This window comes from Gekko japonicus, unplaced genomic scaffold, assembly GCF_001447785.1.
Source record: "Gekko japonicus isolate JY-2015 unplaced genomic scaffold, Gekko_japonicus_V1.1 scaffold360, whole genome shotgun sequence".
NCBI classification, from domain to species: Eukaryota; Metazoa; Chordata; class Lepidosauria; order Squamata; family Gekkonidae; genus Gekko; species Gekko japonicus.
In genome coordinates, this window is record NW_015172015.1 from 765,987 (window position 1) to 787,612 (window position 21,626).

Here is a 21,626-nt window from a genome sequence, read left to right on the forward strand (position 1 = left end):
CCATCAAATTTCATATCAGGTCCTTGGCCACAGATTGCACCACAGATATAATGAATCCATGGTTTTGTGGCAACACTATGCTGCAAAAACATGGTTCTGAAGCATGTATCCTCATGTATCCTTGGGGTATTTGCATTGGATCACCACAAACTCATCATGAAATCCCATCTTATGTCCATGGCCACAGCTTGTTCCACAAAAATCCTGGATTTGTGGTGAACCCATGGAGCCAAAACATGGTTCTGAACCACAGATACACATGGATCCTTTTGATTTTTCTATTGGGTTACCCAAACCTCAATATCAAATCACATATCATATCCATGGGCAGAGCTTGCACCACAAAAATCACGGATCCACATCTGCGTCGTGACACCATCCTGAAAATACGTGGTTCCAAAGCATGAATCCTTGTGGATTCTCAGGGTTTTTGTATTGAGTCACACAAAACTCATCATCAAGTCATCAAATAGTATAAGTTTATTGTCTTAGCCATAGGCCATAACATAATACATCAAGTCATAAAATGGTAATGTAGACAAGAGAAAAATATCAGTATACTTCTATACTACTACTACTTTGTGTTAATTATTAAACTCATTCTGATTTTCCTTGTTGCTAAGTGTCACGACCCCCGCCCTTACAATAGGGCCTCTCTGCCCGCACTTTTGCCTCGGGCTGTCTTTGAGACACGGGCTCTTGGAGTCAGTTTAACCAGCACAGTAATAGAAGTAATAGAAGTACTTGCTGAAATCACTAATAAGACAGAGCTTGGGGTCTGATCATACATGGAACCCACTATTTCACAGATACATTGTGATTACACTGACAGCCATGAAAGCCTATACCAGGAATAAAACTTTGTTGGTCTCAAAGGTGCCTCTGGACACAAACTTGTGACATATCATGTGCATTCCATGGCTTTGACGGAAGACAGGTCCGGCTCTGTGGGCAGCAGGTGGTGGCAGAGCTGGTCGATGTGTCTGTGTAGTAGCTGCCCCCCATCCATTGATATGTTGTACGATAGGGGTCAGGTGACTTGGGTAACCCTTGCCGGGATCCACTCAGGGCCACTGGAATAGTTCTGCACGAAGACAGGGTCCCCTGGAAAGAACCCTCTGGGGACCTCCTGGCTTACTGGAGTGTGGTGCAACTCTGGGGCTCGGTCTGGGTGCAGGCGGTCCAGCTGTGTCATGAGGCAGTGGCCCATTAAGAGTTCCGCGGGGCTGTGGCCGGTGGATGCACTCGGAGTCACTTGATGGCCAAACAAAAAGCCTGCCAGCTGTCATTTAAAGTCCCCATGGGTGAGCCGCTTTAGGATGTCCTTAGTTGTCCTCACCATCCTCTCGGCTTGTCAGTTGGTAGCCGGGTGGAACGGAGCAGACCGCACATGCCTGATGAGGTTCTGGTCTAAGAACTCCTTGAACTCTCCCGAGGTGAAGGCGGTGCTGTTATCGGACACGACCATGTCTGGTAGACCATGTGTACTAAAAATCTGTCTCAGGGCCTGGATGGCTGCACGGGATGAGGTCAAGGTGACTGGCACAATTTCCAGCCACTTGGTGTAGGAGTCCACCAGGAGGAAGAACAACTGCCCCTGTAATGGGCCGGCAAAGTCCAAATGCACCCGTACCCACAGTGTGTAGGTAGACTCCCATTGGTGAATGGGAGCCCTTGGAGGTTTGGGCTGCATCTCTTGGCAGGCCTGGCAATGCTGTACCCAGGTCTCGATCTTTCTGTCCATTCCTGGCCACCACATGTAGCTCCTCGCCAGCACTTTCATCCTCATGATTCCCGGGTGGGTCTCGTGCAGGGCTTCCAAAACCAGTTTACGCAGCGGTGGGGGAATTACTACCCAGCTACCCCATAGGAGGCACCCCCCCTTGTGTGCTGAGAGGTCATTGGGACAGGATGCAAACACTGGGCCCACCTGATCCATGGGCCATCCCCTCCCCACCCAGTCCAAAACGCGGGAGAGGACACAATCCCTGGCGGTGTGGCGGAAAATGTCCATGGCGTGCAGAGGGTGGTCTGGCAGGTCCTCCATCATCAGGATTTGGTGCGCAGGGGCCAGATCCGGGTTGATGGAGCTGAGTGGGAGGCGGCTAAGAGCGTCTGCGTGTCCCATGGACTTTCCTGGCCAGTATTGCAGGGCATATTGGTAACCCCCCAGAAAAATGGATCAGCACAGGACCCTGGGTGACAGCATCTGTGGCGTTTAGCGGTCGGGGGCGAAGAGACTGAGCAGGGGCTTGTGGCTAGCCGGTTTTGGTGGTGAAGGGGCAGCCATACAGGTAATCGTGGAACTTTTTTACTCCTGCCACGATTGCAAGGGCCTCTTTGTTGATCTGGTAGTAGTTCTGCTTGGCTGACAACAGGGTCCAGGAGTAGTAGACCACCGGCACTTCCCTCCCATCTGGCAACCGATGGCCCAGGACTGCACCAACGCCGTAAGGAGAAGCATAGCATACTAAGACGACTGGCAACGTCTCGTCGAAAAGAACAAGGACGTCATTCGATGTGAGTAGCTCCTTCACAGCTCAGAAAGTGACGACCTGCTGCTGGCCTCACACCCACAGGGCCTTCTTGTCAAGCAGGCGGTGGAGGGGCTCCGCGAGTGCAGCTTCATGTGGCAGGAAGGAGGGGTAAAAGTTCAGAAGCCCCAAGAAAGCCTGCACCTCAGCCTTGGATGTGGGAGCGGGTGCATTCATGATGGCACGAACCTTGTCGGGGGCTGGGTGGATGTCATTCACATCCATGGAGAACCCCAGGAATTCTACACAGGGGACTCCCAGGAGGCATTTCTCCTGCTTCACCTTTAGCCCAGCAGAGTCTAATCACTGCAGCACGGTGCATAGGTAGGTGGGGAAGTCCTCTTCTGTGGGGGCAGCGATTAATACATCATCGAAGAAGGGTTGGACCCCAGGGATGCCTTTCAAGAGAGAGTCCATTAAGTTCTGGAAGATTCCTGGGGCCACACTTACCCCAAACTGCAACCACTTGACTCTGAAAGCACCCTGGTGCGTGACGATGGTCTGTGCCTCAGCGGTCGGCTTGTCCACTGGGAGTTGTTGGTATGCTTGGGCCAAGTCCAATTTACCGAAGACCTTGGCCTCCGCCAATGTCACTAGGAGATGGCTGATCACAGGCACCGGGTACACATGATCACTCAGTGCCTTGTTGATTGTACATTTGTAGTCCATGCAGATGCAGACATCCCCATTTGGCTTAATTGGGGTTACGATGGGGGTCTCCCAGGTGGCATGGGGAACCAGCTCTAAAAATCCTTGTGCCACCAAATCGTCCAGTTCTACCTCAATTTTGGGCTTGAGTGCAAATGGAACTCTCCGGGCCTTGAGGCAGATGGGCTGCACCTCGGGGTTGAGTTGGAGCGATACCAGGGGGCCTGTGTACCGGCCAAGTGTCCCATCGAAGACAGCAGGGAACTCGTCACACAAATTACAGGAGTCTGAGGGCTGCACGTGGTGCACCCCTGTTACTCTGAACCCCAAGGGCGTAAACCAAGACAGTCCAAGTCAGCTGGTGAGCTGTCCTTCCACCACCAATTCCAAGATTCCTTCAAACTGTCTGTATTTCACGTGGAATTTGCCCCACCCCTTAATGGCCACCTCGTTCTTTTGAAAGTCCTGGAGGGTGAACCCAGTGGGTCTAAGGCGGGGAACCCCCTGTGGACAGAGCCTCAAGAGACTCTCTTCCGAGTTGATGTTGATGGATAACCCCGTGTCCAGTTCTATCTTGCAAGGTACCCCTTCTATTAGCACAGTCACTTTAATTTTATCAGGGGTGTCCTGGGGCAAATTCAGTCCCTGATTGTTGGTGGACAGTGGTGGTATGCAGATCTGCGGATTCCTGGTGCATGGCTGTGCATCTCCAGGCTCCCTTGGAGTGGCAGGCGTGAGCAATGTGGCCTGTCTTGCCACAGGTCCTGCATGTCGCAACTCAGAAATGGCAGGAGTGACATTCGTGGGCTTCTCTGCAGCTGGCGCAGGCACTCGGTACGATGGTCTCCGCTGGGCGAGTGGCAGCGGCAGAAGGTTGCAAGTTGCGGCGAGCTGGGCGGTGAACCTGATGGGTCTCTTCTTTGGCGGAGTTTCTCCTCTCAGATGCCCATCATAAACCAGTCGAGGAGGGTATCGTTGAGGCTTGGGAACTTGCATGTGAGGGCCAATCTGTGAAGATCCACCACAAAGTCGGCAGCCATCTCATTGGACTTTTGCTGGCACATGTAGAAGTCCATGCAGCACGCCATCTTGGTTGGCTGAGGTGTGAAAAGGTCAGTGAGCACTTTGATGAGTGCATCGTAAGTGGCTGCCTCGAGTGTGGTGGGCACAATGAGGCCCTGAACTAGCCTCTAGGTTGAGATCCTGCAGGAACTTAGCAGAAGAGCCTTCTTGTTCTCTTCACCCTTGATGTCCTGGAACAGTACAAAGTACTTGAGCCCCTCCACCCAGGTCTCCCAAAGCTCTGGGTGAGTGGGGTCAAATTCTGGCAGATGTCCTGGAGCAACAGCCATGGTCCTGGTTGCGATGCAATGCACTTGGCACTGGAGCTTGATGCGCGGTGCGGTGCAGATGGGCTCTGGGCTGGCTAAACAGGACCCCACCTTCGTCGCCACTGTTAAATAGTGGGTTCCATGGATGAGCAGGCTCAAGTCGAGTGATCAGCTCAACTTTACTTGTGAGTTCAGCAAGAGCAAGACAAGACTCCAGAGCCTCAGCTCTGTTAAATAGCATGCAATTGCCACACCCAAACACACCCCACTCCCAGTGATAGGCTATTTACATAATATTACTACTAGACTGGCTACTTTCCAAATCCTGATAGACTATTGTTCTTGTGCTCCAAGCTACAGTGGATTGACAATCTGGGCACATGAACACCTGTTGTAGATCTTTTGAGTCAATGCCCATGCAAAAGCAGTGGTACCAATCCTTGCAGTTTCCTTCACAGTAAACAATTGTTAAGTCACTGCTGGGCTTCATGCAACCCTCCTTCAAAAAACATTGTGACCAGCAGCCTTCAAACAAGGAAGGTAAAATATCCGAGCAATAGGTTAGTGTGTATGTGTCTGGACATGATCTAGAGACAGTGATGTCTCTCTCTCTCAAAATTTCTATCTCCGTGGGAGGAACGCCAGCAATTTCCAGTGGAAGATATTTCTCTTGTCCTTCAAGATAGGCTTTCCCACTGTACTGTATTATTTCTTTTGTAATCCAGGGTCTAATTACAGCCATATCCTCCTGTGTGAACTGTAATTGAGCAGCAGAAGCAATCAGATGTGCAATGGTACATGTGAAAGGACCACAGTCACTGGAATTATCCTGCCTGGGTATATCAGTTGGTGCAAAAAATGACCAGTCTGCAAAACTATAGGGACATTTTGAATCTATCTCAAACAGACATACTAAGAAGGATGTTATGGCATCCATCACAGAGTGGTTCAATCCATGTTTGGAATCCAGGTAGAGCATGGTCTTCCTTTTAAAAATGATAACTATCAGTATCCAGTGGCCTTCACTGTCATTTACTGGAATGATCAAAACATCTTTCTGTAGCACTCCATATTTCAAACAGTACTTCAGTGTTTGCTCTGACAATCTTTGACACAATAAGGTCTGTATGAAGTGGCAACCAAGTGGGAAAATAGTTGCATCGTGACCCAGTTCTTTGGACATGATCACCCTGGAGGCAAGAAATGCATCTATAATGGGGTCATTGATCCAGTTTGATCCCCTCAGTGTGTCTATGTCATAATCATACACACAGATGTTGGCAACTGAGGCCACAAGTAGACTGATTGTGGTGAAAGTACAGTTGTCAACAAGCAACAAACAATACATTTATACTTGTGGGCAGGGCACTTTTTGTAGAAAAAGTCCAGCAGAAACTCATTAGCATAATAGACCACACCCAACAGCAGAAACTCATTAGGCCACACCCTGACAACACAGCTCATTAGCATATTAGGCTGCACCCCCATGTTACCAGAAGTGTAGTCATCCAGCCACACCCACCTTTTGCTTCTTATTCTGTTTACCCTGTTTGTTGTCAAAGCCCAGGGCTTTTCTTGTAGCAGGAACTCCTTTGCATGTTAGGCCACACCCCCCTAACGTAGCCAATCCTAATGGGTTTCTGCTGTTGGGTGTGGTCTATTATGCTAATGAGTTCCTGCTGGGCGTGGCCAACTTGGGAGCCAGCCGGAACTCCGTTCCTGTGCGTTCCTGCCCCAAAATAGCCCTGCTTGCGGGTATTTCAGCTCACAGTTGTTTTGCTGTTCCTGGCTATATTAGACTGTGTATGTATTAGACTGTGTACAAAACAACTGTGAGCTGAAATAACTGCAAGTATAAATGTACAAAAAGAGACTTCAATAAAGTGAAGAGAAGCATATAATTAGCAATATCAGTAACAAATATTACATATGGGAATGAAAAATCCACACAATCCATGAAGGGAAACAGTCAAGTCCAGAGAAGATATCCAACATTTTTCCTAGGTAGTTTATAGTGTTTCAGACTCCTGGTCCTTCCTCAGGAACAAAGAACTATAGAAGTACAAAATTGTAAAAGTATAAAATACAGCAATGCTTTATAACAATATAGCTTCTAAACAATGATGCTTAATAACAATATATAATCACTGTTACATAGAGTCTCATGTATCTTACCAACATAGGAAGTCTCATACCAGTTTCTTAAAAGGATGATGTTATTCAACTTCTCTGTAAAAGAGAGTAACTCCTTAGAATAAAGAATATAAATATGTAGCATAATATATGGACCATAAAGCCGCCAGTATATACTCACTTATGGGCTAGGTCTCCTAAGTTTTAATATGCACCTCTAGGGTTGCTTCTATGTGAACAGGACCAAACATGCCTCAACGTATCTGGCCTACTGGGACAGCTTTATGAAACCACATTGATTGCAGCTGATAGTATCCTGATTAGTTTTAAAGTTATAGAACCTCTTATTGTAAAAATACTAAAGTACTAGGAGTTGCCAACTCCAGGTGGAACATTCCATCCCTAATTTGGACCAGGTCTCCTAAATTTTAATATGCACCTCACAGGGTTGTTTCTAAGTGAACAGGACTAAATGCCTCAAATTTCCTAAGTAAAATATATATATGTGGTGGAACATTCCAACCTTGATGTGGGCCAGGTCTCCAAAATTTTAATGTGCACCCTACAGGGTCGCTTACGTAGCCAAGACCTGATATGCCTCAAATTCCTAACTATAATGTATATGTAAAAGTCAATATCCTGTCCTGTATTTTATGCTCACAACCACTCTGTAAGGTAGGTTAGTCTGAGCATGCATGGCAGAGTGGTGATTTCATCCTGAGTCTCCTAGATCCTAATCCAACACTCCAAGCACTACACCACACTGGATTTCCAAGACTTGAGGAGCCAAGAATATAGCACCTAAAACAGGGGTCTTCAACCTTTCTGAGCCTGTGGGCATCTTTGGAATTCTGACACAGTGTGGTGGCTGCAACCACAAAATGGCTGCCACAAAACAGCTGCTGCAGGAAGCGAAGCCAGCAAGAAAATAGGTGCCACATCTATAGGTGGTGGCAGCTGCTGCCAAAGCTACATCTACCAAAATCTGCACAGCCAATCAAATGTACAGCGACAAATCAGAAGCCGTGCTGGGCACGAGCAGCCCAGCTGCACCATCCATTGCCAAAAAGCATAAGGCATTTATCTTAGGATATTAGATTAGATTTTTGTGTCTGTATTCCTTTTCTATTAATTGGACATTTTGGTAGATTGGTGGCATCAGAAAGTTCCAGATGCAATTCTTTACAGTGCAAGCTGTGGCTGTGGACATGATATGTGGATGGATAATGAATACAGGGTGAACAGGAAAACTGTGGATGTATGATTTCTGTGGTGTAAGCTGTGGCCGTGAATATGATATGTAATTTGATGGTGAGCTTGGGGTAACCCAACACAAAAAACATGAGGATCCATGAGGATCCATGATTCCAGAAAAGTTTTTGCAGCATGGTGTCACCAAGAAACTGTGGATCTGTGATTTTTGTGGTGCAAGCTGTGGCCATTGACATGATATGGGATTTGATATGGACACTGGGGTGGAATCACGTTTCTGTTGCAGGGTGTTGCCACGAAGCTGTAGATCTGTGATTTTTGTTGCCATGGACATTTATATGTGATTTGATGGTGAGTCTTGGGTGACTCAATGCAAAAACCCTGAGGATCCATGAGGATCCGTGCTTTGGAACCATTTTTGCAGCATGGTGTTGTCATGAAGCCGTGGATCCATTAATTCTGTGGTGCCAGCTGTGTCCAAGGACATTATTTGATGGTGTGTTTGGGGTGTCCCAACACAAAAACCCCAAGCATCCATGAGGATCTGTACTTCAGAACCATGTTTTTGCAGAACGGTGTCGCCATGAAGAAATCCGTGATTTCTATGGTGCAAGCTGTTGCCATGGACATGTTGTGTGATTTGATGGTGTGTTTGGGGCAGAGGTCATTTCAGGGGGGAACGCGGGGGAACGCAGTTCCCCCAGGTGAGGTGCAGGGGGGCGGGGCACATGATGAAGCCCCGCCCCCGGTTTCTGGCCGCCCCGCTTCCGGCCCTCATTCAGCCAGGAGGAGGCAGGAGAAGAGGGAGGGTAAGTTGCTTCCTCCCCGCCTCTCCCCACCCCTGCCTGCTTGGGGCCAAGGAGGGCCTTGGCGGGGCTTCCTCGCACTCCTGCTGGCCTTGCAGGTCCGCCGCCGAGCCCCTGATGTCACGGGGTGTGGCATATGCTAATGAGTTATGCTAATGAGTTCCCCTAGCTCTTTTTCTACAAAATGACCCCTGGTTTGGGGTGACCCATTGCAAAAACCCTGAGGATCTATGAGGATCCGTGCTTCAGAACCATGTTTTGGCTTCATGGTGTTGCCACCAAGCTGTGGATCCATGACTTTTGTGGTGCAAACTGTGCCCATGGACATGATATGTGATTTGATGGTGAGTTCACAGTGACACAACGCAAAAACACTGAGGATCCATGAGGATCTGTCTTCAGAATCATATTTTTGCAGCATGGTGTTGCCATGAATCCATGAATTCTGTGGTGCAGGCTATTTCTGTGGTCATGATATGGGATTTAATGGTAAGTTTGGGGTGTCCCAACACAAAAACCCCAAGCATCCATGAGGATCCATGCTCCAGAAGTATGTTTTATAGAATGGTGTCGCCATGAAGTTAGGGATCCGTGATTTTTGTGGTGCAAGGTGTTGCCGTGGACATGTTATATGATTTGATGGTGCGTTTGGGTTGACCCAGTGAAAAAACGCTGAGAATCCATGAGGATCCGTGCTTCAGAACCATGTCTTTGCTGATGGTGTTGCCACAAAACCGTGGATCCATGATTTTTGTGGTGGAAGCTGTGCCCATGGACATGATATGGGATTTAATGGTAAGTTTGGGGTGTCCCAACACAAAAACCCCAAGCATCCATGAGGATCCATGCTCCAGAAGTATGTTTTATAGAATGGTGTCGCCATGAAGTTAGGGATCCGTGATTTTTGTGGTGCAAGGTGTTGCCGTGGACATGTTATATGATTTGATGGTGCGTTTGGGTTGACCCAGTGAAAAAACGCTGAGAATCCATGAGGATCCGTGCTTCAGAACCATGTCTTTGCTGATGGTGTTGCCACAAAACCGTGGATCCATGATTTTTGTGGTGGAAGCTGTGCCCATGGACATGATATGGGATTTAATGGTAAGTTTGGGGTGTCCCAACACAAAAACTTGAAGCATCCATGAGGATCTGTGCTCCAGAACCATGTTTTTGCAGAATGGTGTTGCCACGAAGGTGTGGATCTGTAATTTTTGTGGTTCAAGCTATGCCCTTGGACATGTTATATGATTTGATACTGTCTTCGAGGTGACCCTCTGCAAAAACCCCAAGGATCCATGAGGATCCATGCTTCAGAACCATGTTTTTGCTGCATGGTGTTGCCACGAAGCCGTGGATTAATGAATTCTGTGGTGGAAGTTGTGCCCCTGGACATGATATTCGATTGTTTGATTACAGGATTTCTTTCCCCTTTACCACTTTTCACTTTCAAAATATGGCCTATTGTCTATTGTAACAGTGAAACCTGATACCAAGCTGACTCACCTAAAATGGACTACTTTTAGACTTGTCAGAATCAAAGCAAGCAGGTTTTAGGAAGGGTAGGTCAACTATAGACAATTGTTACATCCTAAGCTTTTTAGTGTACAGATATGTCAAAGCTCTTGGTGGTGTGGCCTTTATAGACTTTCAGGCTGCATTTAATAAGATATGCCAAGAAAAGTTGTAATCTAAACTTCAAATATATAATATAGATTCTAGACTTTTATTTCTGCCCGAGTGACTTCATCATAATACAACAATGCAAGTTAATTGTATTCAGGATGGTCATCTTACCTTTGGACATACTTGTGTGTAACGGAGAGCCTTTTCACACTATCTTTCTAAACTGAATGGTTTCTGTTATTGTCCCATCATGGATTAAGCTGGTACAGGGACAGCTGTTTCACACAGCATTTCCCTTCTGGTAAGGAGCTGTCTCTGAAGCGGTGTGTCATTTCAAACTCCACCGCGTTCTTTCCCCCGCCATTCCCCCCCGCCGCACAAACTTTCTGAGAGGTCTTTTAAAAATGTTCAACTGGGAGTGCTATGGTGCAGGACCACAAATCAGCCCCATAGCAACCCCATTTAGATGCCTGGACTCCATTTAGATACACTGACATTCGCTACTGCTGTCACCTGGAAACAAGGAACTCACTGGATGCAGAGTTCGGGGGGGGGGGACCAGACAGTTTTGAAATCCAGGAAGCTTTGCTTCCTTCCTTAACTCCCACAAACCATGGAGTGTGTGTGTGCTTGTGTGTGTGTGCCTGAGTCTACACTTCCTCTAAAGCAAACTTTTAAAAAATCGACCAAACACCTGTCTCACCATTCTCTTATGCCCCATATCTCCCGCTTAAACACGCTGTCCAATCAGGTACTTGTTTCTAGGTAACAGCAGTAGCGAATGTCAGTGTATCTAAATAGACTCCAGGCATCTCAATGGAGTTGCTATGGCACTGATTTGTGGTCCTGCTTCAGTACCATAGTGTTCCCAATAGAACATTCCAAAAAAAATAAATACAGAAAAAGAATGATTCATTCAAAAGAACATTAAAAAAAAAAAAGAATGATTGCATGCGGGGAGAAAAGGGGCGTGAAAGAAACTGTAATTGCAAGAAGCGATACGGGGCATTTTACACAGCAGCCCATAGTGCTTCAGAAACGGCAGGAAGGGTTGAAGATCAGAAGAAAGCAGTTTGAGTCAACAACACTTCAGGTACCCTTCCCGAATGGGACAGAAGCATATTTGTCTGAACAAGTAAATATATTCTGTTAGGAGCCAGTTACTAAAACAGGTCTGTCTGAAGTGAGAGAGAAAAAACTCTTAGTAACCAGTTCCTGAAATGGAATACATAGGCTGCCTGAAAAGGGCCGGAGTGTAGGAGGGCTGTGGGTTAGCTCCCCAGTTATTCAATCTGTATATTATGGATGTTACTCAGATAATTCAGGCTGAAGATGTTCATGTGCCTAGGTTGGGTACTGAAAGAATCCAAACATTACTATATGCAGATGACATGATAATTGTTTAATTAACTAAAATAGGCTTTAAAAGATCTTATTTAAGTATTGTTCTGATAACCTGTTATCTATAAATGTTGACAAAACTAAAATGATCTCTTTTGGAACTGCCACTCGCCTTTTAAACAACTGGGTGATAGGGGATCATACAATCAAACAATTGGTCATATAAGTACCTAGGAGTTATCTTTGATGATAAACAAAGCTGGAAGCAGCATATTGAAGCAATTGTGGCTAGTGCCAAAAGGGAAATTGGGGCAACTGTAAAAAAATTCTTTGTAACAGAAGCACAATATATTCCTGTGGCTCTTCATGTTTGCAACTAAGGTATTAAATCAGCTTCTATATGCGGCACCGGTGTGGATGCAATCAATTACTTATTTTATTGAATTAATGCAGTTAAAATTTTTGAGAACAATTTTTGAAGTACCTTGATGCGTACCTTCAATGGCCCTTGGATTAGAAACTGGCCTTATGTCAGTTATAAACTTGGCCTGGTTAGCAACCTTTAGATATAGAACCCGATTATTAATTAAGGATCAGAACAATTTTCTTTATAGTTTATTGATGGATCCACATATTCTGGTTTAATCCAATAGACAATAAATTAGCCATTGTCAAACTCTCAGTTCCCTTTTTTAAATCATTGGGGCCAACTAAAACAATTTTAGCAATTAACACCTGTATAAAGAATATTGATTTTCAAGAAATGCTGTCCAAAGTTTGTGGGGTGTGTTCTCTCCTTCTCTTCGATTTAGTCCTGATGTTTCTGCATTAGCACATGTGCTTCTTATCAATATTAACTGTTCCAGAATATCTCCATGTGTTTACTTTGGCAAGATTTAATGTGCTTCCTTCAACATTATTCTTTGGGAAATATCAAAATATTCCCTTCATTCGTAGGTTTTGCCCTATTCTGATAATTTGGTTGAGTCATTGGGGCATGTGTAATTACATTGTAGTTTTTCTGGAATTGGTATTGGGCAGTAATAAATTGTCCTCAGATCAGAGGAAGTCAAAATGTTATTGACGGGAATCAACCAAAGGATTATGGTCTCTGTTGCCACGTTTTTGTTTTTTGCTATGAAAATACGTGCTGAATTAGCATCCATTGTGTAAATGTTATGTTTTTAAAATTTTAATTTGTGGTTAAGGATCTGAATGAATTTTGTAACTGGAATTTTTGTGGGTTATTAGTCATTGATTATTTTATGTTTCTATGCCTTGTAGTCTGCAACAAAGACTACTACTACTACTACATATGCTAGTTTGAACTCCTTGGAGGAAGAGCAGGACAAAATATAATAGAATAAATGTACAGATTAAACCCTTTGAGTTCTATCTGGCTTACAGAATGAGTTAGGACATATGAGCTATATAATGATCAATTGTCAGACAGTTTAATTGGCAGGCAGACCATTTTTGTGAGAAAGCAAGTAGTTTCATTCTTTTTGGGAAAACAGATCTCCTTACAGATCTCTGAGCTTTCCTAGTCTGAAGCAACTTTTCTTAACAAAAGCAGGCACTCAGAAGGTAAATTTACTCACTTACTGCTACTTGCATTGTTCAGCTTCTTATGATGGAGAACGCTGATTCAAAATGTGCTCTTTTTTCCTAGGTAAAAGGTCACATTACTATTTAACAGTAAAAGCACTGATTCATTTAACAATCCTACTTGCAAATGGAAATTTGACTGACAGAGCATACATTGCATTGGGTTGCAGAGGGAAGAACCTCAGGCAACCTATTTACCGTAAATTGAGCAGGAAAGATACAAGTGAGAAATGTGTACAGGAAATGATGCAGTGATATGTCAGTGCTGGTAGAGGTGATTTCTTTGCAAATTAGGTAAGAACCCACAAGATGTGGGGAAAGAAAATCTTGGGTTTCTTGTTGTAGTCATAACATGTAACTGACAAGTGTTGTCTTGCAATAATATTAACCCTAGGCAGGGCTTTTTCCCCCTTTTTTTCGTAAAAGAGGTGCTAGAACTCTCAAGAGGGAAATTAAGTTTTCAATCTGTATACTGAGAACTCATCAACTTTTAAACATTTTAAAAAAAATTTGTTGCGGAGGTTCCAGAACTCTGTTCCAATGTGTTCCCCCATTTAAAAAACCCTGCCAGGCACTATTCAAGGCATGGTCACCTTTAAAATCCTTTCATTTTTCTGGGAGAAGGTGCTATTGGGCTGGGATTGAAAGAGCTACTTCAGACATGCCCTGAGTTTGTATTTACCCCATGAGGCATGTACTTGCCCCATGCTGTTTAATGCCCCCGCTGTGAACAGCAGACTCCTTTGCCTTATCACAAACTGCTTTCAAATGATCACCTCTGTTTCAGAAGTGGTTTGCTTTGGGGCATGGGAGGGCAGGCCTGCCCAAGGCTCCCTTGGGTGTGTGGAATGAGTTGCACAATTTTTTTTTTTGATCCTATCGTTTACATTATATAGAGCTTGTTGCTTTTATGCTTGTTTCATGTTCTCTCTTTGTGTGGCTTGGGGTAGCCTGTGTATTTATTGTAGCTCAGTCTTCCAGCAGACATAAAGAGATGATGATGGGAAAGCATTTGGATGTTTTCCTTCTGTAAGAGTAGTTCCGTGCAATAGATCTGCTGTGGTAGGCTCTGCCAGGTTTATTTCTGGAGTTTGAATGTTAAATACTTTTCTTCCAAGCTGTGGAGTGCTGGGCCTAAATGTTACAAAAAGGACTCTGAGTATGACTAGTCTAGACACTATTGGCTCCAAGTTCATATTTATACCCACAACTTGCAGGACATTTATCATATGAACAAAGCACAAAATAGTATTTATAATAGCGAAGTGGTGCCACCATGTGGATCAAAACATCCACACAACGAGGCCAGCCAAGGCTATTGATACAGGTTTCTGGAGGAAAAAAAGAGGTTAAAAAGCTCCCCAAATCCAGGGGAGGGGGAGCCAACAGAAGCTGGGGGACCTGCAGTTTGGAATGTCAGTCCAAAGGGATGATTGTGTAAACACTCAGGGCAATATTATTGGAGCATAATAGAAGTTGGGAGTGCAGGTAGGATAATAACTGAGGGCCATGTATGGTGTCTAAGAGGCTGAGGGATGTGAGGGTTACTAGAGAGAGAAACACTGATTGTGCACTGGGACACTTGGTCACAGGGCCAACCAGAAGGGGTAGTGATCTTGGACTTGGTTCTGAGCAGGTCTCAAGATCTGGTGAGGGAGGTAGAAGTTGTTATATCTATTGGGAACAGTGACCAAAAATGTGATTAAGTTTAGCATTCAGATCAATGGAAAGCTACCCCTGAAGTCCAAAACTGCAACATTTGATTTCAAAACAGGGAACTTTACAAAAATGAGGGGAGTAGTAAAAAGAAAGGTGAAGGGGAAACATGAGAGAGTCAAACCTAGAGGATGCCTGGAAGCTATTTAAAACCACATTAATTGAAGTCCAAATAGATTGCATTCCACAGGTTAGGAAAAGGACTGCCAAGTCTAAAAGAAGGCCTGTGTGATTAACAATGCAAGTCAAGGAGGCTATAAACAGTAAAAAGGCATCTTTTAGAAAGTGGAAGGTCTGCCCCAATGAATTGAACAGGAGGGACCACAGACTGCCAAAAGAAATGTAAGTCAATAATTAGGCATGCAAAAAGAGATTTTGAGGAGCAGGTTCTAAAAGCATCAAGACAAACAATAAACATTTTAAAAAATATATATCCGGAGAAGGAAATCAGCCAGAGAAGCTGTGGAGCCTTTGGATGACAAAGGAAAAAAGGGATTGCTAATGGAAGATTGCTAACGGAAGTCTGTTTCTATGCTTGTCCAAAGAGTTTGTTTTTGTCTCTTTCAAATCTTGCTCAAGTTGCTCCCTTCATACCTGCCACTTTCTGTTCTACTTTCCAAGCATTATACCTGTATAGATGCTAAAATTTTAAAAACAAATAATCTCTGGTAGATTGAAGGTAAAAGAAGAAGGGGACGGCAGAGGATGAGATGGTTAGTGTTATCGATGCAAGGAACATGAAATTAAGCAAACTCAGGAGGACAGCGGAAGACAGGAGGGCCTGGTGTGATGTGGTTCATGGGGTCACGAAGAGTCGGACTCAACTGTGTGACTGAACAACAATAGCAGCAACCCCATGGAAAGACTAGTTTTGCTTTCTATGGCACGTTCTGTTATTTAGAGGCTATTGTACCACAGTACTGTACTGTATAACAACATTGAGATGGTTTTTCCTGTTACTTGTGGGCTATATAATCACTGTTTCTTTTTTCTCAATTATGTTTTAGGAAGCTGATAACCTCTTACAATGGGAGCTGTGGTAATTGATGATGGTCCATCTGGAGTTAAAGCCCCAGATGGCGGCTGGGGATGGGCTGTTCTCTTTGGGTGCTTTGTCATCACTGGATTCTCCTACGCTTTTCCTAAGGCCATGAGTGTCTTCTTTAAGGAGCTTATCCGTGAATTTGGTATTGGATATAGTGACACAGCATGGATCTCCTCCATTCTGTTGGCTATGCTTTATGGAACAGGTAATTAACAAAAAAATACATAGTAGAGGTAAAGAGATCAAAGAACCATTTAATCCTAGAATAACTGTAGATGACTTTAGATAAAAATGAACTTAAGCAGAGATTAAATAAAAGTAGCACGTTTTTATCAAAGAGAACTTAAAATATATGGCATTTTAAGCAGACCAGTTTGTACCAGAAGCACCATTGGGAACAAAGGCCTGGGGAGTTATTTACTCACAGTTTTAAGCAAGCATATTAAAAAAACCCTCTATCCCATTAATCAAACCTATAAATCTTATGCTGTACTACCAGAAATTTTAAAGTGACTCAAATCTCTTGGAGCTGGATACACAGACATTTTGGCAAAAGCTGGCACTACCACACTTACAGTGCAGTCCTAAGCAGGGTTATGCCTTTCTAAGTCTGTTAAAATCACTAGGCTCAGAACAGTGAGACTCTGCTTATGCATGTACTAGATGCATCCCAGCGCATCAGGACCAAATGGCTTCCCTGTAGACTGGTATAAATCTTATGGTGACGCATTGATTCACATCCCTATCTATCAGGAACCATAGTGAATTAATAAGCTACCCTAACACTGTATGAAACATTAATCTTAGTTATCCATAAATCTGAAAAGGGCCACACAACATGTGCAAAGTACAGACTAATTTTCTTGTTGATTAATGAAGACTCGAAAATCTTTACCAGTCTTTGTGTGTAAGTGTTAGAAAATAATTTTCACATTGGTTCCTAAAATCAGGTAGGCTTCATTAGAAGCACTCAGGACTCAGACAACATTAAGTCCCTGATAGACTTACTTCCCTTGGCAAACCTTAAATTAGAAGCAGCAATTGTCCATTCTCTTGATGCCAAAAAGGCATTTGATAAGATACAGAGACATTTTTCAATGGCAGCTGTACTAGTAGGGATGCCAGACCCACTGGCGTTGATCAGCTGGCCGGTGGTGTTGGGGGACTTATCGCAAAAAAAAGGGAGGAACATCCAACATTTTAGCAACGTGCCTACAAGATTTCAACATGACCTGGAAGTGATGTAGGCACATTACAGCGACACTCTGGTTTTGGGGCAAAAGCTCTGTGGTAGACGCCAGGGCTCTTTTTGCATATTAGGCGACACACCCCTAATGTAGCCAATTCTCCAAGAGCTTATAGTAGCCCCTGTAAGAAGAGCTCTGTAAGCTCTTGGAGGATTGGCTACATTAGGGGTGTGTCGCCTAATATGCAAAGGAGTTCCTGCTACAAAAAGAGCCCTGTGACGCTAATTCTACCATAGAGTTTTTGCCCAAACACCAGAGTGTTGCGCTCATGTACCTTTGTCACTTTTGGGTCACATTGGAGGTCATGTGGGCATGTTGGACTCCCTGCTCCTGGTATGCCCACTCCCCATCCCCCACTGGCTGTCAGAGGAACCTGGCAATCATATATACAGGTATTTGACCTGCTGCCCTGTTGGGCTGAGTAGCTTTGATTGTTAACAGCATGGCAAGAGGCTGAGAGCTACGAAAGGAACAGGGGAGCAGCCCAGTTAGATTCAAGGCAAGGAAAAGGTAAGAAGCTGCCCAACCTGATAGCCATGGCTTCAGGGACACAAAGAGAGTTGCTGAACAGAGATGTTGCAGTAGCAGAGTCCAGGTGGCTACTGAAGAGATTGCCACTGGCTTTACAGCACTAGTGGAACTGATCCCTGTGTTATTTAAGCTAAGCCCAGTGAATGGCAGCAGTGGGGCCTTGTGCTGCCAAGTGAGTGCTGCACCTTATACTCTGGGCTTCAGCTCTTGTCTGCTATGTTCTCTGTTCTTTGGATATTAGGAGTAGCTGAGAAAGATTCAGAGGGCATTATGGCAGGTGGCAACAGAGGTACTTCTGGCTTCCAGGACTGAGCAGGGTCGATGAATGCCACTTTGTAGACATGTTGCTCAATGTCCTCTTCATGTGCTGGTGTTTCCTCCTGATCCTAGGACCGGAAAGGAGGTCCTTGAACTGATACAGGAGGTATGGTGACATTGCCTCCTCCTCAGAAGCTCTTCAGATTTAGGCTATGGGAGGTCAGGGAATGATGACAACTGCCTGAGCAGTATATTCAATGGATCCAGTTTATTTATGTTATCCTTGAACTGAGAGGAGTTACCAGCAATGCTCCCTCTAAGCTGTGGAGTCTTGTGAGCAAAAATTCTACTTTGTGAGCTACTGGCATTAAAGTTGTGAGTGAGCGACTTGGCTACTGCATAAATTAGTTTGCTCTGGAGCCATCCTTCCTGAGCTGAAACAAAAACCTGTGAGCCGGAGGCAAAAAAACTGTGAGCTAGCTCACAGTAACTCAGCTTAGAGGGAACACTGGTTACCAGTAGAATAATCTCATCCTCAATTATATTGCAAAGAGGCACTTGGTGAGGTTGTTGCATTTCACTCCTCCTGTTTAACTTGACAAAAAGAGCTTTTAAGTAGGCGGGATGCAAAACAATTAAGAGAGTCAGGGCTTTTTAGTGGGAAGAAAAGAGCAATAACATTCTGCTATCTGCAGATGGTGTGTTAACACCCCCCCCCATAAAAATCACGCCTCTGTGCCAAAACTCATCTTACTTTTACAAGAGTATTGGAATAAATTAGAATGTGTATTGGTTAATAATAATATTTCCCAAATGGACCTCTCATTGGAAACTACAGGGCTGACTTACCTCGGGATCAAAATCACACCGATATGGAATGGATAATTCTATGGTTGAAAACAGATCTAGATAGATGGAAAGCACTAACAATTTATGGGGTATAAAGTAAAGGTAAAGGTTCCCTTGCTCGAAAGCCAGTCGAATCCGACTCTAGGGTTGTGGTGCTCATCTCTATTTCAAAGCCGAAGAGCCAGCGCTGTCCGAAGACGTTTCCGTGGTCATGTGGCCGGCATGGCTAAACACCAAGGCGCACAGAACGCTGTTACCTTCCCACCAAAGTGGTACCTATTTAATCTACTTGCAATTTCTTGCTTTCGAATTGCTAGGTTGGCAGGAGCTAGAACTAGAGACGGGAGCTCACTCTGTCATGTGGTACCCGGGTCTCGAACTGCTGAACTACCGACCTTCCACAGCCTGCAGTTCAGCGTCTTAACCACTTGAGCCACCGCAGCTTTCCTTATGGGGTATAGTTAACATTTTAATAAATACAAATATGTACCCTCATCACACCTGCCTAATCAGTAGTCTTCTGCTATCAGCCTTCTGAAAGTATTCCAGCACTACCTTGTTTTTTTCTCCATAAACTCCATCTTTCAGTGACAGAAGGGAATTAAACGACATAATTTACTTAGCTATCATAAGGGCTTCTTAATAACATCAGCACTAAAATGGAAATGGCCACCTGATGAACCCACATGAACTCGTAACGAAGACTTATTTAAATCCAGAGGGAGGCTGAATGTTCCCCTGCTGCACTTACCATTGTACCTCCATAAGCAGTTTGCCCACAATCATTGTGACTAGGCAAACCTGATATACGGTACACTCCGCAGACCAAAAAATAAATAAAAATAAATTTAAAAAATCGATTTACACACATGCAAATTGTTCAGTTTGGCCTAACCCCAGATTAAAAATGGTTAACAGTGCCTTGGCCACTAGGAAATTACCAATATTAAATCAACTCATATACACCAAGGCAGAGTTTTATTCTTGCCAAATGTTCTGGGATAAATATGATCTCCCAGAGACTATACCATGGCAGTATATACAATACAAATACTTGGGGGGGCGGGGCGGGGCGGGGCTGAATTTGGAATCACACATGCATAAGCACAACTGAAGGCACAGATTTATTAGTCCATCTGCACACTTTATATAGAAACATTGTTTGAAACTATCACAGAAGATATATCTCTTGAAAGATAAACTGTAGTAGAATGATAGATAACTTACATGAGGATGTTTACATCTCCTTCACCTTGTACCTCTAAAATCCTAGTCATAAAAAGCAACCCAAACAGGAAAGATCTCATAGGTTTTTTGGGTGCTGACTTTCACAGATGTCAAGGAAAGAAAGTTCCATAACTGTGGGGGGAAATCAAGAATGCCCTTGCTCTTTGAACTTGGATCACAGACTGTGGAGTTATAAGAGGTGCTCTTGGATGGTCTTAAATTTCATGAGGGAAATAAAGATAGAATATGGCTCCTGAGATATGCAGAGCCCCAACCACTAAATAGTTTATTAGGTCAGAGCCAATACTTTGAATTGTGCTCTGGAAATAACAAGATGCCACTGGAGATGCTGGAGTACCAGTGCAAGGTGCCTTTGGCAACCCCTGATGAACTGCTTCAAGCAAGTATCAGCTGAAGTGACTGGACAGTCCTCAAGGGTGGCAGTATGTCTAGAGTCTGTTACATTTGAAGTCACAAGGGAATGCTGGCTTGCTGGCCGTCTGCGGCTAGAGAAGATACTCACCACCTTCCAACACTGAGCCAGGAAAAAGTAAATACGAACACTGCTCATGCTTTCAGGAGCAGCTGTGGATCCACAGGATTCCCCAAGACCGCAAAGCTAAGAAACCAGGAGATGTCCCAATCTCTTTCTCCAAATCACAAGACCTGCCAACCACTATTACCTCAGTCTTTTCTGAGTTCAGTCAGCTCAGTTGCAGGTAGATCCACAATATGGCCAGAGACTTTGTAAGCACTACTTGGTCAAGCATTGTCACTGCAGAGCTTGGGCCAGCTGAAAGACAGAGGCAGCATTGTAATAGTCTCTAACACCAGATCGCCACATGACCGAATCTGAGTGAAATATGGCAAGATAAGCAGAATTTAACAAATACCCATGATGGTACATAGACAAATGTATGATGGTCTCTTTTTCTGTCAGGTCCCCTGTGTAGTATGTGTGTGAATCGGTTTGGTTGCCGTCCTGTTATGCTGGTTGGAGGCCTCTTTGCTTCATTGGGGATGGTAACTGCGTCCTTCTGCAACAGCATCATCCAGGTCTATGTTACAGCTGGAGTCGTTACTGGTAAGTAGTAGTGACAGACTTTGAAAGACTTAGGTCCCTGCCACACAGGACGGCTGGAACGCGGCTAAGCAGAGCCACACCAAACTTGACACGCCGCGGCAGGATCCCACGGATCCCCTCAGCCGCAGAGCATCGCTCCCCAGCACGATCAGATGCCGGGGAGAATGCGACGGTGCGAAGGGGAGCCTGGCGAACTGCGCATGCTCACACATGCGCAGTTCGGCCAGGAGCCGGGGATGCGCCGGTGCAAGGACGCACCCGCGATCCCACGGCCGCACTTAGGGAGGTGGTTCTTTTTTGCTGCGCTGTATGGGCGGGATGGGACGGATCGGAGACGGAAGCACGACGTTCCCCAGATGTTGCTGTGGGATCATGCCCGTTTGCTCCGGCCCTGATCCGTCCTTCTCCCGGCCCAAACGGCTCGTATGAACAG

At 44.8% G+C, this 21,626-nt stretch overlaps 1 protein-coding gene across 1 annotated transcript in view; it reads left to right on the forward strand.

Moving 5' to 3' along the window:
- Nucleotides 1-21,626, forward strand: part of SLC16A3 (solute carrier family 16 (monocarboxylate transporter), member 3) — a 47,603-nt gene that overhangs the window by 21,509 nt on the left and 4,468 nt on the right. The window contains exons 2-3 of the mRNA XM_015420400.1: nt 15,960-16,202; nt 21,050-21,193. Of these exons, the coding sequence (XP_015275886.1) occupies nt 15,980-16,202; nt 21,050-21,193 (367 nt within the window). The 5' untranslated portion in view covers nt 15,960-15,979. The remainder of the gene's footprint in view (nt 1-15,959; nt 16,203-21,049; nt 21,194-21,626) is intronic.